This window comes from Aspergillus ambiguus (genome assembly GCF_047715705.1).
Source record: "Aspergillus ambiguus strain CBS 117.58 unplaced genomic scaffold BDV59scaffold_15, whole genome shotgun sequence".
NCBI classification, from domain to species: domain Eukaryota; kingdom Fungi; phylum Ascomycota; class Eurotiomycetes; order Eurotiales; family Aspergillaceae; genus Aspergillus; species Aspergillus ambiguus.
The window spans coordinates 139,870-154,868 of NW_027395528.1; the positions used below are offsets into that span (position 1 = coordinate 139,870).

At 53.8% G+C, this 14,999-nt stretch overlaps 7 protein-coding genes across 7 annotated transcripts; 4 read left to right on the forward strand and 3 right to left on the reverse strand.

Moving 5' to 3' along the window:
• Nucleotides 1-505: 505 nt before the first annotated feature.
• On the forward strand, nt 506-2,483 carry chs3 (putative chitin synthase activator (Chs3); the record flags this gene model as incomplete). The annotated part of the gene is made up of 3 exons (XM_073693909.1): nt 506-2,162; nt 2,207-2,401; nt 2,455-2,483. The coding sequence occupies 3 exons, from the start codon at nt 506-508 to the stop codon at nt 2,481-2,483; spliced, it is 1,881 nt and encodes a 626-aa protein (XP_073548029.1).
• Nucleotides 2,484-2,876: 393 nt separating this feature from the next.
• On the forward strand, nt 2,877-3,169 carry BDV59DRAFT_201857 (uncharacterized protein; the record flags this gene model as incomplete). The annotated part of the gene is made up of 3 exons (XM_073693910.1): nt 2,877-2,960; nt 3,013-3,087; nt 3,149-3,169. 3 exons carry the CDS (start codon nt 2,877-2,879, stop codon nt 3,167-3,169), a joined length of 180 nt encoding a protein of 59 aa, XP_073548030.1.
• A 67-nt stretch (nt 3,170-3,236) lies between these two features.
• On the reverse strand, nt 3,237-5,539 carry btgE (putative cell wall glucanase (Scw11)). Its single transcript, XM_073696121.1, has one exon. It carries the CDS (start codon nt 4,999-5,001, stop codon nt 3,373-3,375), a length of 1,629 nt encoding a protein of 542 aa, XP_073548031.1. The 5' UTR covers nt 5,002-5,539; the 3' UTR covers nt 3,237-3,372.
• A 2,914-nt stretch (nt 5,540-8,453) lies between these two features.
• BDV59DRAFT_201859 (uncharacterized protein) lies at nt 8,454-8,760 on the forward strand (the record flags this gene model as incomplete). Its single annotated transcript, XM_073693911.1, has 2 exons — nt 8,454-8,537; nt 8,587-8,760. 2 exons carry the CDS (start codon nt 8,454-8,456, stop codon nt 8,758-8,760), a joined length of 258 nt encoding a protein of 85 aa, XP_073548032.1.
• A 97-nt stretch (nt 8,761-8,857) lies between these two features.
• BDV59DRAFT_28798 (SDR family oxidoreductase) lies at nt 8,858-10,718 on the forward strand. Its single transcript, XM_073696123.1, has 2 exons — nt 8,858-9,345; nt 9,396-10,718. Exons 1-2 carry the CDS (start codon nt 9,315-9,317, stop codon nt 10,622-10,624), a joined length of 1,260 nt encoding a protein of 419 aa, XP_073548033.1. The 5' UTR covers nt 8,858-9,314; the 3' UTR covers nt 10,625-10,718.
• BDV59DRAFT_28936 (NAD dependent epimerase/dehydratase) lies at nt 10,669-12,056 on the reverse strand. Its single transcript, XM_073696124.1, has 5 exons — nt 11,699-12,056; nt 11,463-11,643; nt 11,239-11,411; nt 11,078-11,177; nt 10,669-11,018 (listed from the first exon to the last, which is right to left on the reverse strand). Exons 1-5 carry the CDS (start codon nt 11,963-11,965, stop codon nt 10,714-10,716), a joined length of 1,026 nt encoding a protein of 341 aa, XP_073548034.1. The 5' UTR covers nt 11,966-12,056; the 3' UTR covers nt 10,669-10,713.
• A 15-nt stretch (nt 12,057-12,071) lies between these two features.
• BDV59DRAFT_177921 (acyl-CoA dehydrogenase/oxidase C-terminal) lies at nt 12,072-14,314 on the reverse strand. Its single transcript, XM_073689687.1, has 2 exons — nt 14,187-14,314; nt 12,072-14,132 (listed from the first exon to the last, which is right to left on the reverse strand). The coding sequence occupies exons 1-2, from the start codon at nt 14,279-14,281 to the stop codon at nt 12,143-12,145; spliced, it is 2,085 nt and encodes a 694-aa protein (XP_073548035.1). The 5' UTR covers nt 14,282-14,314; the 3' UTR covers nt 12,072-12,142.
• Between the last annotated feature and the right edge of the window lie 685 nt (nt 14,315-14,999).

Sequence of the window (14,999 nt, forward strand, 5' to 3'; positions counted from 1 at the left end):
GCAGCTCGTATTCCAGATGACCCGTTCGACTCAGCCTTGGGATCGGTAAGCTATGTACGGTCGATCGGATTGCCGGGCGGGGGGTACGAGGTGCTTATAAGTACTCGGTAGTACTAAGTGGTACTAGGTACCAGGCGGTACCTAAGGTATAGGATACATGGTCCTGACGGGGAGGCCCACGGTTCACCAGAGCAATGAAGTAGAGAACCATCGATCGATCTGCTGCAATCTCGAGATAGTATCATGTCAGAGGACTGGATCATCGAAAAGAAAAGAAATGCAAAACGAAAGACACCACGAGGTAGCGTCGAATTAGTTTGTGCGAATGCATAGAACCGTATTAGACGATCCGCTTATTTATTCCCCTCATCGTCCTCTACTGCTCTTCTTCTCTTCTACTTTCTCTCTCCCACTTCTCTCTCTCTCTCTCTCCTACTTCTCTTCTCTTCTCTTCCACTTCTCCCACTTCATTGCATCTCCATGTCTCCCCCATAACTCCTCCACAATGGCCAGTCCGCTGGCTTCTCCTCCCCCCGTCTATCTCCGCTCCTCGCCTCCCCTGTCATCTCCACCACCACGATCCTCCTCTCTGTCGTCTCCTAATTCCCCTCCACAGCCCTCCTCCAAGGCCATCGCTCGCAAGCCTCTCCCCGACTCCCACCCCCAGCCGAAGAATGTCCCGGCCTCTCATTCCTCGGTTCCTCCCGTGAGGATCACCCACGAAACCCCCGACGACCCCGTCGAGGCCTTCTCCTACATGGCCCTGTCGGACCCTGAGCCCACCCCACCGGCTCAATTCCCCCCACGCAGAGACTCCTACGCCGCCAGCGCCTCGTGGCCCAAAGATGACCCGCTCAACACCAGCTCCTCGTCCACGCTGGCCCGCGACCTCCCCACGGGGAGCCACAACAGCTCCTCCTCCCGGGGCAGTCTCGACAGCGTGCCCCCCGCCGACGGCTACGAGCCGCTGCACTACCACCACCGGCCCTTCCAGCTGTCGCAGCCCGCCCTGCGCGCCGCCTCCGACCCCTTCAACGGCCACCTCCGCCCGCGGTCCGCCTACTCCGTCATCTCCGACCGCGACGGGCGGGCGACGGCCTCGTCGCCCTACCTCCACGCGCGGTCGTCCTCGCGCAATTCCACCGCGTCGCCGGACGTGCGGCCGCTCTCGTTCGTCGACCTCCTCAACACCCCCTACCCGCAGCCCGGGCCGGCCCCCGCGCAGCAGCAGCAGCTCAACAACGCCCACCTCCGGTCGTGGGTGGGCAACAATGCCTCCCTGCTCAGCCACAGGCAGACGTTCGACATGTACCTCGCCAACGTCAAGAAGACCGACGACGCGGCCGTGCAGTACGAGTTCGCCGTCTTCATGGTGAACGCGCTGCGCGACCGCCCCCCGCAGCCGGTCTCGGCGGAGGAGATCCCGAGCGCCAGCCTCCTCCGCGAGGCCAAAGCCATCCTCCAGCGGCTCGCCGACCGCAGCTACCCGTTCGCGCAGTACTACCTCGGCGACGGGTACGCGTCGGGCCTCTTCAGCAAGGGCCGCGAGGATTACGACCGGGCGTTCCCGCTGTTCGTCGCCGCCAGCAAGCACGGCCACGTCGAGGCCTGCTACCGCACCGCCCTCTGCTACGAGTTCGGCTGGGGCACCCGCGTCGAGGCCGCCCGCGCCCAGCAGTTCTACCGCCAGGCCGCCTCCAAGAACCACCCGGGCGCCATGCTGCGCATGGCCCAGGCCTGTCTGGCCGGCGACATGGGGCTCGGCAAGCGCTACCGCGAGGGCATCAAGTGGCTGAAGCGCGCCGCCGAGTCCTCCGACGCCCAGTACAACGCCGCCCCCTACGAGCTGGGCCTGCTGCACGAGTCGGGCTATGGCGATGACGTCTTCGCCGACCCGGCCTACGCCGCCCAGCTCTTCACCAAGTCCGCCGACCTCGGCCACGTCGACGCCAGCTATCGCCTCGGCGATGCCTACGAGCATGGCCGTCTGGGCTGCCCGCGCGACCCCGCGCTGAGCATCCATTTCTACACCGGGGCCGCGCAGGGCGGTCATGCCGGCGCCATGATGGCGCTGTGCGCGTGGTATCTGGTCGGCGCCGAGCCCGTGCTGGAGAAGGACGAGAACGAGGCGTACGAGTGGGCCAAGCGCGCCGCCGAGATGGGTATGTTTGCTTTCTTTTCTTTCGGGTGTTGCTAACGGGTGCAGGTCTCGCCAAGGCCGAGTACGCGGTCGGATACTTCACCGAGATGGGCATCGGCTGTCGACGGGACCCGCTGGAGGCGAACGTGTGGTATGTCAAGGCGGCGGATCAGGGCGACGAGCGCGCGAAGCATCGCATTGCGGCCATCCGGGCGGCGGCCGAGGGGCATCCGCCGTCGGCGGAGGGAGGGAAGAGACGCGGTACGTTCTCTTGCTTCGCTTTGATAGCCTAGGACATGCTAACGGGGTGACAGACGGGAAGAAACGATTCGGAATTTTCTAATGTGTAATACATAGCGAGCATAATGCATGACATATATCTGCCTAGCACACGTATCTGCCTGGGACCGGGCTACCTACTACGTAATGTCCCCACGGATCCCCTGAATATCGACAGTCGTATCAAGGCAGTGGGATCGGCTGGGCGCGTTCCCATGGGCCTGTCAATGAGAGGCATGGTGTTGATCAGCGGGGATGTTTCACAGCTGCATGTTTGTTCTATTTCGGTCTGCAAGACCCCGATATATCTAACATCCCTTCATTCCCAACTCTCTTTTCTCCTCACTCATTCCCTCTCACTCGCAACTCTACTTTATCTCAGCCCTTTCTCTCCGTCCCAAGTACGTTCGCTCGACACCTCCTGTGTATGAGAGATGATATGGCTAACTCGCCAGATATGCGTTTCCTCTCTCTCCTCGCCCTGGCTGCGACCGCGCTCGCCGTCCCTGCGGAGCTGGGCGCCCAGCAACTCTGCCTTGCCGTATGTCTGCCTGCCGGATACAATGATAGCGATAGCCGCTGACCTGTCGCAGTTGGAAGATCGCGGGTGCAGCAACTCGACTGTCGACTACACCTGTTGTGTGCCGCTGGTGTGCGACAGTAACGCGGTGGGTGGACCATCCCTAGAGACCTGACCTTGATACGGACGGACGAGCTAATACGCTACAGGTCTGCCAAGAGCCCTACTAGCTGCTAGATACGTCGATACATAATCATAATAGCATATACAAGTAGACATATCTACTACGTAACATTGGACAGACGAAGAGAAGGCGGCCTAGGACCGGAGAACGTAAAATAAACCGATAATAGATAACAGACAGAAAAAAAGAAACCTCCTCGTCCCCTGCACACGGCTGACTACCTCCCTACTCACTCAGCAGCGGACGAACCTAGTTGAACTGGTCGATGCAACCCCACCACTGCTCGACGCCGAACGCACCGGGGTCCTTCCACTTGTCGTCGGCGAAGGAGAAGAACACGGAGAGGGCACCGACGTCGTTGACGAGGGAGTGGATGGCGGAGGCCTGCTCGAGAGTACCGGGGATGGCGAGGCCGTTGGGGCTACCGTTGGAGGGCCAGCCGGTCTCAAGGTTGACGACGTCCTTGCCGGGGCAGATCTTCTTGAGGATGTCGACCTGGCCCTGGACGAACTTGCCGGCCTCGGTGGCGATGACCTCGGAGTTGAAGAAGGGGTGGATGTTGGCGCCGAGGATGTCGATGGACGAGCACAGGGCGTCGCCGGACGACTGCCACACATTGATGGGCTCGGTGGTGGTGACCTGGCCGGTGTAGCCGGCGGCCTTCCAGGTCTGCTTGGCGGAGGTGAGGAAGCCGGCGAGCTCAGAGGCGGTGCAGTAGCCGTTCTGGATGGCCTCGTTACCGACGACGATCAGCGAGACGAGGTCCCACTGCGCCCAGTTGGCGATGTCGGTGACCTGGCTCTGGGCGCCGGAGATGCCGGTCGAGTCGATGAAGACGCCCAGGATCATGATCAGGCCGTTCTCCCGCGCGCCCTGGCCGATCCACTCCAGGCTGCTGCAGTCGGTCGAGTACACACGCACGTGCGTGAAGCCCTTGGACTTGATCGTGCGGATGTCCTGCAGCACGTCCGCCTTGGACTTGCACCCGCCGGCGTTGGTGTACGGCGAGTAGGTCATACCCATCTGGCCGTCGCCGGTGGGGATCGGGGTCGAGGTGGCGGCGGAGGTGGACGAGGCGGGCACGGTGGTGCTGGAGGGCGCGGCGGTGGTGGTGGGCACGGCGGTGGTGGTGGGGGCCGGGGTGCTGGTGGGCTCGTTGCCGTGGAAGGTCGGGCACACGTAGTGGTCCTCGGTGCGGGTGACGGTCACGGTCTGCTCATCCTGGGTGTAGGTGCCCGGGGTGAAAGTGGCCGGGGTCGGGTAGACCAGGACGGTGCTGGAGGGCACAACGGTGGTGGTCGGCGGCACGACGGTGTAGGTACCGGCGGCGGGGCAGACGTAGGTGGTGGTCTCGATGACGCTGGTGACGGTCGAGCCGGTGGGCTTGACGGTGGCGTAGGGGCAGGTCACGGTGGTGGAGGTCTCCACGACGGTGGTGACTCCGCCGTAGGTGGCCGTGCCGCTGGGCACGTTGGTGCTAGTGGCACCGCAGACGGTCGTGGTGTCGAAGACGGTGACGGTGGTAGCGGGGATGGTGTAGACGCCGGTGGAGGAGAAGCTGCTGACGCCGGGAGTCGGCAGAGTCACCTCGGGGGTGGGCGAAGCGGTGACGGTGACGGTGTCGGTGCGGGTGGAGTGGAGGGTGGTGGTGACCTCCTCGGTGCTGGTGGTCTCGGGGGTGGGCGTCGGGGTGGAGATGGGGATGGTGGTGGGAGGACCATAGTAGGTGATGACCTCGGTGGTGCATCCACAGGTTTCGTCTTCCTCCTGAGCATGGAGAGCCCGACGGTGGTGGAAGGAATCATGTCCCCGGCGCATGTGGGCGACATCAGCCAGGGCCGTACCGGCCAAGGCGGCCGCAAGAACGGCAGCCTTCATTTTGGGAAGATGAAGGATTGAATGGGAGAACGAAGGAATGCCCGCTGAACGAGTGAAGCGGTGGTCAGTGAAGATGGGAAGGGGGAGGAAGATACGGGGGAGGGAGAGAAACAGAGAGAAATAAAGGAAGACGAGAAATGAGGATGGGGAGGTTGATATGGAAAAGGGGGGACTAGTGGGAGACTAACGCTAGATCAGGACAGTACGGAATCAGGTACCAGGTACGAGACATCGTGCCTACCTAATAGATATTCCTAAGTATCCTCTACCTCTCTCTCCATCTCTCCTCCTGTCTACCTCTCCCTCTACTCCCTCTCCCTCTACTACCACCTCGTCTCTACTCGTCTCTATACCTACCATTATTCTACATCTACATCTCCAGGTACACTACTCCCAGGTACCGTAAATAAATACTTGGTTCGGCCCCAGATCACCCACTCCCTCTGATTGGCAGTCTCTGCCTTCATTTCCGTGTCTCCACCACGCGGTCTCCATTCAGGGGTTCATCACCAATACAGTCTTCGTATGAGTACCTACGCTTACGCTCTACTCCGTACGGTGTAGGGTAGGTAGTCTCTTCTTCCTGCACTCCCACATACGCAGGACAGTACGATCCTTCAAGCCATGGCGCCTAATAGCCTCTCTTTTCCTCCTGACCGCTGATCGGTCTCGCTTCAGCTCCCCCATCCCAGGCCCCCATGCTTTTCCCCATCTGTCATTTCCTCTCCCCTGAATCCGTGCCCCATTTCAGGCACCAGGAACCCTCGTGTAAAACTCTGCCAATCCTGCACCGCTCCGGCCCTGTCCACCCGGGCTCACCACCTGGTCTGGACTCGCCCACGCTGATCTTTCCTCCACTACGCCCCCCCTCGGATCCTCTTGGCGGAAGATTCAAAAAGATCCCTCAACCGTTAATCTCACTAACCTGTGAATCCATTCACAATATAGAATGGATACCTGCCAGTCCCAATCCGCCGAGTCAGTCTGGTCGAGCCAGCGAGTCGGGTGGGGTCCACCCCATCCGACCTTTGGAACCTCCTCGGAACCGGCGGTCAGAATCCTGCGTACCTCTCCAAGAATCAGATAATCCATCCTTCTGTTTACAACGCATGTCAGTGTCTGCATCGTGAGCATCTTAATCTTCCGCTGCGCTGGCTTCGAGTCCACGTAGTCGCAGTCGATATGTCAACCCCTCCAAATGACATCACCTCTGCAAGGGACACTCCGGTTACTTTATCAATCGACATTATCTCATGCGACACCTGTCAAAACTTTCTTCTACACCGTATGCTGATCCCGGTCGCACTCGATGGTAAATAATAGCGAAGATGTTGCCTCTTGTCATACGTGAACGGCCGTACAATGGCCGTGCCCGTTGAACAGCCGAAAACTCTGCTAGTCACGTGATTTGATGCATAAATCCCGGATCCATCAGTGCATGTACCTTACGGTAGATATATCCGTCAATGCAGCATTATATATCGAAAGTCACAATAAATTAGAAAGTATATGCATAACATTAGAGAATCGCCGACGACAGGGTGGATCCTCTACGACCGTACAAGGCTGAGGACGCCCACGCCAGAGAACAAGGCAAGGCTGATCTTGGGCGCGAATAAACCCTGCTACTTATTGCTAACCCCTTACACGGAGTTCTATCTCAAATATTCCCATTCCAAGTCCAAAACCAGTAAATTCGTCTACATTCATGGGGAGACAGAGAGGTGGACGGAAAAGGCGATATCATCGGCAGAGGAACAAAACGAAGGAAAAAGATACCCTATCCCATCCCTCCTGTCAAGTCGGATGAAAATGTGCTCTGCCCCAAAGAACAGACCGCGATCGCAATGCTAGACGAGTGACCCCGACCTCCAGAAATCGTCAAATGAGCCGGATCTATTGGCAGGCACAGCGTAATGATATCCTGCCTGCCTGCCCAAGGGCCGGATTGGCACCCCACCAGTGACCGCTGCAGCACAACTAGTATCAAGCAAGGACTGCTGTTCGGTATCGATGGTGATGTCCGCCAGCCGTTCGATTGGGCACCGCGGTTGTCAGTACATTAACACATCTCCTGTTGTGGTCCAATGGGGCCCCGGGAAAGCGAAAGGCAACTGGTTGACACGAGTCGGGTGGCTGAGCCCAAGGATCCGGTGTTTGTGGCTGGCCTCCATTACAACTTACTGAGGAGAAGCATACCGAAATAACAAGGCTTCCTCTCAAAAATATACTTCTGCAAAGTCGTACGCCGGTGTATCCGCCCCTGCGCTTTGCAGTAGATCTTGGGGAGGAAGTTGTTATCATTTGCAGATCCAGCGGATTCCCCTTTGTATGAGCATACTCCATTGACAATTATCTTCAGGGTGACGCCGAGGATAGGATGTATGGGTCACCATTAGTGTTGCAGATGGGAAAATTATCAGTCGGTTACTTGAAAATCGTGGGCATTGGGGATAGAAAATGTGCAGGCTACCGCTGTTGCCACTAGCCGCCATGAATGGGCATGGTGCAGTCACGGAACTACTTCTCGAAAGGGCCTGTTCCTCAGAGTCAACACTGGAGATACTTGAGGGATATCCTCCGCAATCATATGCTGTGGCCGGGAAGATATTGCTAGTGCTTGCTAAGAGAAACGGACAAGAGGAGGTCGTGAAATTACTAGAAGAGAAGCAATCTAGAAGTTGAGTAGCATTATCTTGGAGATGTATGAAACTTCAGAAAGTCAATCGACGCTGTTTGTTTTCCATGATACTCCCGGGCAAGACCACATACGCCATGAATCCATCTTTAAGTCGCTGGACAACCATACACCAACTATGTCCATTTCAAGGAATGCGGCTCTAAAGTGCAAGTAGTTAGACTGCCAGCCGCACCCGGAACCGGCCCGGCAATATACATCCATATTCCCAATAAGTGAATCCGTTGATGACCATTGTATATGATGTCATCTGCTCGCCGCTGAGCTCCAACACTAGAAATTTCTACCACGCGACGTCACGTTATCTCTGCCAACTTCCGTTAATTGATGACTCTCAATCTCCTCTCAAATTTAGGTTAATCCCATACGGAGAAACAAAATTCTCCCCCGAAAACGCGAGTGGCGGCATATCGGAGAAATCCGCTTGCAGTGGTCGATTATGTCACCACCTCACAGCCACCCATCAGACCATACATCACCATGCCACCACCCATGGGACGACCGAGCTTGCCCTCATATCTAGAGTATTCCTCTCTATGGGATGGGCCGACACGGCCGAATCCGGGGCCGACCCTGAGCTTGTGGTCTGACAGAAATTTTGTATAGGGGAGTCAAAATATAAATATGTCCATCTGCATGGTTCAGATCTCGTCTTCTCATCCCCTGCAACCGTCAGATCTCAGGAACTCAAAGTCTGAAAGACCAAACAAACCATATCTCATACACCCCTCATCCCAATCACCCCCAAACAACCATGTCCTCCAACTCCTCGAGCTCGCGCCTCCAGAACGACTTCGGCGCTGACCTCTGGGTTCGCGAATCCGAGCACAAGAAGCATGTATGTGTCGTGAATCTCACCTCTCTGGATACATGCTAATGGTTGATAGCACCCCACTACTGGTCGTGGTCTTTTTGCCGGTCTTCAGGATGTGAAGAGCTACAACGTTGACAACGGCTGGGCCAAGCGCCGGCCTAGTGAGACCCAGAGTGGACTCTGGAACTTCCTCACTTCTCGGTACGTCATCGGTCTATCATCTCCTATTCAATTGTACGTATGCTAACTGAGATGAAGTGTCTTCGGAGGCACCTACCGCCCTCCCATGAACTAGATCGGTACCTTTCTAGAGCTGGACTTTTTAGATTGTACTTTTCTTTCTTCGTCATTCTCCTTGCTTGAGCTGGATGTTTAATATCATGTGTTACGATTGATATGCATATAGCAACAAATATACGATTTGGAATATAACCTATATTATGTGAGCCTATGGTATACTTCGGTGGAGGTGGCAAAACACTACCTGAAAGGGAAGACTAGGGGCTAAGCCCATTCAGGCAATCTCTGCCTCAGACAAGAATTATATCACGCTGTCCTGTATCCAACACAAGTAATACTGCACATATGGAGCAGGAAAAGCGGCAGGCACCTCTCCATGAAGTTGTCTTTTGGTAAAGGTAATATCACTCTCATGTGTGGAGGTATATCCTGAGGCTGGATGTGGCTGGCCCAGTATGTAATAATGATATCACACCCACTCAGGTATAAATGCCTGCCATGTATGCTGAGGATATCTCTCAACGTCCGTAAGAATATAGTAGTTTGCATTGCACGTCCAATATGCCAACTGCGATCGTGACTGGCGCTACCGGTAAGTAACACCAACCCTATTAACAGTCAACAAACGCTAATCTTAGAAAGGTATCACCGGTAGCTCGATTGTCCACCATCTGCTGGACGACGACTCCTACACAAAAATCTACACATTATCGCGAAGCCAACCGGGAAAGGAAGATCCTCGCATTCAGCATGTATGTCTGGATCTCCAGGGGTCGGCCGAAGAAATGGCTAAAAGCCTAGCTGGGGTGGCGGCCGACTATATCTACTTTTGCGCGTATCTCGCTCGACCCGACGAGGAAGAGGCAGCACGCGTTAACGGTGCTCTGCTATCGAACTTTATCCGTGCAATCGAGATGACGGGTGCAGTGAAGCAACTGAAGCGGTTCATATTGACCTGTGGATTCAAGCATTACGGCGTCCATTTGGGAATTCCAAAGCAACCTCTTCTGGAAACAGACCCACGCTTGGAAAACGGTATCGGTGGCGCTCAGTGGCCGGCGAATTTCTACTACACCCAGCAGCGCATTCTGGAAGATGGAGCTGCTCGAGGGAACTGGGAATGGGTCTGCACGCTTCCGAACGACGTGATCGGATACGCTAGGAATAACTTTATGAACGAGGCTACGGCGCTGGGGTTGTATTGCACCGTTAGCAAAGCCCTCCCCGACGCAAAGCTTGTTTTTCCAGGAAACAGAATCAATTACCTCGTCTATAACTGCTGGACGTCGGCAGACCTGCACGCAAAATTCTGTCTCTGGGCTGCCACCGCCCCCGGTGCAGGAAACAATATCTTTAATGTGATCAACGGGGACACAGATTCGTTCCAGCATCTGTGGCCGCGCTTGGCGGAGCGCTTCGGCTGTTCGATTCCATCGAACATGTTTGAGCCAGCTAACGCGGACTCCTATCTCGATGAGGCCACCGAGACACAGCTGCCGACGGCAAATCCGTTGATCGCACACAAGGAAACACTGGGGCTCGTGAATGATCCTCTCGCGTCGCATCCCCCGGTGTTGCGTCTTCCAGTTGACCCCCAAAAATGGGCTAAACGTGATGATGTGAACAAGGCATGGTCTACACTACAAACCAAGTATAACCTGGACCAGACGGCCTGGGAAAAAGCTACATGGGACTTCTTGACTTTCGTGCTTGGGCGAGAATGGGGATGTGTTGGGAGCATGAGTAAGGCAAGGAGGCTTGGCTGGACGGGATATGAAGACACCTGGGAGGCGTTTGAGAGGACGTTTGATACATTGGAGAGGGAAGGAATCCTTCCTCCTTCTAGGAAATTGAAAGAGGACTTCAAGTAAAATGTCTCAATTGTATGTCACGTGTTTATATCTTTGACGCTTCCGCATTATCTAAAACCCAAAAGAGAGCACATCTAGGTGGGAGCATTTCAACTCATTCCGTCAATTCCTTTTTCCAGACTGTCCTGAATGGGAGTCCAAGCCGGCTGACCATAGAATGTTTGCAGTAGTTTTTCGGCTCTATCCCGTGGAATGACATGTGTCTTGTCACGCTTTTCATTCTTAGGAGGGTCCGGGATGTCTTTGTTAGTTGGTCGTAGCTGTCGAAGCATGCGAACAACATCGGTCCAGTTCACCTGCTCTGCAAATCCGAATATGCGCTCCGACTTGACGTTCACATCCAGAAGACTAATGACACAGAGCCGCGCGACATCTTCCACATCCACGAACCATTCTGGAATACCCATTAGATATACGGTTCTCATGTGAGGGACATTGTATAGTGTCACTTACGTTCCGGAAACTTCGAGAAAGCAGCCGGGTTTCCTTCCAGGAGCTTGCGTGTCCATCCCATGGTTGAGCCGAAGATCTCGGGATGAAGGATTCTGCCAACCTAAGGCATAGTCAGCTCCTGAGGCCTGAGTGTTCATGCATCGTTACAAAGTGGATCTTACGTTGAAGCTAGGTAGCACAGTGTTGAACGCAAAAGGAGGATTATTCTCTTTCACCCACTTCCAAGATTGTCGCTCTCCTTCTGTTTTGGACGCGGCGTATACCGCAACACCTTTCTTTTCCGGTGGCATATTTTCGTCCCACGCAAGCCGGACAGCTTCTTCATTCCACGTGTCTACTAATGTCAGTGGGTATATTATAGCAATTGTATATATATATCACTTACCGGCATGGATTGTCCGCCCATTCGGCCTAGGATCGAGCATATATGTAGCACTAGACGAGGACACGAGCACCATTCGCTTTATCGACGGTCGTTTTGCTGCTGCCTCAAGAATATTCAATGTGGCTTGGATGACCCAAGGGATGACGGCTTCAGGGTCAGTGCCGAATGTCAAGTCGGATGCCTTCCTCTCGTTTAGTATCCAGATGTAAGTTAGATTTCCATTGAAGGACACAAACCAGATGAACAACACCATCGACTCCATCCAAAATCCTATTGATAGCATGGATATCCTCAAATGATGGCACTATAGCCGACTCAAACATGCCCTTCTTGTATCTGTCCTCAAAGTACGCGTCCAGCCATGGCTTCGGGGTACGGATTGTTCCGCGGACCAGGAATCCCAAGGCCAGAAGCTGGTCGACCACGTGGGATGCAATGTAGCCATTTGCACCAGTGACAAGGATGCGAGATCCTGGACCGAGGGCGAATTTGGTATTATCCATTGTTTCTGACTCAGAAATCGAAATGCGATGAAGTTGGGAGAGACCTAACGCAAGGTGGGGTAGGGATATGGATTTGTGGGGATCGACAACAGCGAGAGTGATATCATTCACCGATCTATTTCCGATATAGAGCCATCACTATGTCCTGGCGTACTGGCAGTTAATTCAAAACAATCTTTATAGCAAACTCCGATGGCGCTGCTTCTGCTTCTTCAGGAATGCGCCAATTCCTTCCTTTCCTTCCCAGAACTTCCCAACGACATCGCCATTGTTAACAGGCAATTGTCTTGTCCAACTCATCAGGCGCTCATACACATTTCCGTCTTTACAGCCCAAAGCGCTGCAGAGGCTAGCGTCCGTGAAGTCCCAAGCATCTGTCAGGGCAACTATGTCGGGCAGAAGGGCCTCTAAGATCTCGTTGATCTTTGCACGCATGCTCATGAGTTGATTCGATGACAACACCCCATCTTCCGTAAAGGAGACTGCGTAAAATGAAGACACTGGACTAACAATGGTAGTCAAGGCAAACAAGTTGCATAATCGGGATAATGGTAAGCAAAGACTTGGTTCTGTCGCTTCCACTTCTCTGACCGAGATCTGGAAAGAACGAAGGATGAAGTATTCGGCGTAGGCATGGCCCGCTGCCAGGATAACCATCATGTGCTTGTTCCATGCTTCGGCTAGCGAAGATTCTTTAGAGTCCCGAGTGACTAACCTGTATGCCATTGCGAGGAGACGACATGAGCGGTGTCGGAATAATGACAGAAGAACCGAGGAGTCGTAAAGCCGGTCCGCATCCGGAGTAAGTTCTGGCGCATTCTCGCTGAGATAGAGCTTTAGATCTTCCATATATTCTCGTAGCTCCGGATCCACTGGATTTGTGGAGGTAAATGCTTGTATCTGCTTGAAGAGGTATCTCACTAGCTGCTGCCACATGACATAGTTGTCACCCTCAAATGTTGCCGTTCCAGAGACTGTGGCAACTACGTCCGGAAGACCGGATAACGCGACATACCCATGGCCTCCACACATTCTGCGTGCTTCATCAGCACCAGCACTGGCAACTGTTGTAGCCCATGCTTTTAATCCAGTGCTCAAACTGTGGATATAGGAGAGTTGATTCAATCTACCAGTGCCCCATTTTGAGAAATAAGGGTAATAGACGTTATCGAAAGCCTTGGATGCAAAAAGAATGGCATAGGCTTGCGAGATGAGCGTGAGAAGGCGGTAATTCTGAGATTGAAACGCAATAAGGGGGACTTCTGGAGTATCTGCGTGTGCGAACATTGGTATACCCTGCTCGCGAACCACAGAATACCGTGTCGTAATCGTCAGTGCTTGCGCCAGGCCGAAGCCAGCACATTTGATAATAATACATCTACCGTCGAGCATTGTCCCATAAAGAAGTTTTGACAGGTCAGTAGCGCTGGATTGGCGGAGTTGGTATGTACCATCCGGGAGAACCTCTGCATATGCACCAAGCAGGCTGTCTCGTGGGATGCGTAGCTGGTTGAACCTGGCATATCCATTGCATGTTCCGTTGTATGCCATCTTCATGCCAATGTCACCAAGCTCCACTCCTTGGATGGGAGCGTAGTCTTCCAGAGACCGGACTTTCACAACAAACCAATGCATCCCATGGTCTTGTCCTTTTGTGAGTAACCTCGCAGCAACCACAGCGTGGGTACAGCTAATTCCTAGCCCTCCGGGCCAGTACTTCGTTGCGGTGAGAGTTGGGGAGTCAACGATGAATTCGCCGGAGATCTCATCGTATGTCGCAGTAGTCTCAATCCCTCGAACAAAAGTGCCGTGGCCAAGTTCTGTCTGAACATATGCGCCATTTATTTTCATCTGATCGATAAGCGGTAACCAGTAAAGTTTCTGCTCCTCAGTAGCCTGGAGTTCAATTGTCTTGCGGAACATGAGGAAATTCATCCCAAATGGAGAGGAATTTGTTAGATGATAGCGTTCCGTGAAAGACTTGAAATGCTCATGGCCGTGGGCGATCATATCACTGACTATTTCTCTGGCTCTGCGTACACCCTCCATATAGATCTGGTCGCGATCAAGGCCCTTGTAGAGATGTGGAAGCTTCATATTATCAGTTAGCCCCAGAGCAGCTTCGACGCGCTGAAAGGCAGCGCGTCGAGAGTTCACAATTTCCGCACTGTAAGGAGTTAGCTTTTGCACGTGGAGAACCAGAATATCGGGGCTCTCATACTTGTCATAGATAACATTAGCCAACTTGTTTGAGTCAAAAGTGGCACTTTCTCTGGCATGCGCCAGAAGGGCCATTTGCTTAGTTTGAATGGCCATGGAAGCGGTTCCCACTTTGTTGTTCAAAAAAATAGAACATCAAGAAGGTTACAACAGAGATTCTAGTGAAAAGCCCCCATTAAAATAAGATACACCCGCAAGGCTGAGCACCACTATGGGTTTCTGTTGGTCATCTTGCACAGTCTTGAGCGCCCATGGTGCCACTGGCCTGCTAGCGCAAGAAGCTGATACGAACATTTCCTATTTTGGACTAATCTATGCCTAAGTGAGGGAATAGAATTGTCGTCATTTGCCCAATCAGTTGCACTAATGTAGCTATTCAGCTTTATGGGGCGAACATGTCACTAGTTACTCTATGTGGATACGATCGGGTCTTACTGTCATCCCGTACTTCGGGATGTTGGAAAGGGGATGGACAACGATTGGGCGTCAGCCCCTCATGTTGGAATCCGACATTCAATATGTAAAATGATGAAATTATAGTCAGGCAGACTTTCACTCGACCAATCCAAGTCTGTCGAATTGGGGGATCCGACCTCTGAAATCACACGGGATCGTGCAGAAGACGCAGTAAGAGCATTGGAGAGTCGCCAACAGCGCATTGTCCAATATGAAACAGAATATATTTCTCAATATCATTATCTTGTTGGTCGAAACTTTGGCGACAACAGCGAATGGTACAAAAATATTGTAAGTCGTCTCACAGGACAGACCTAGCAAAATAACAACACCTAGCCTTTTCGGGCCCATTTATGAG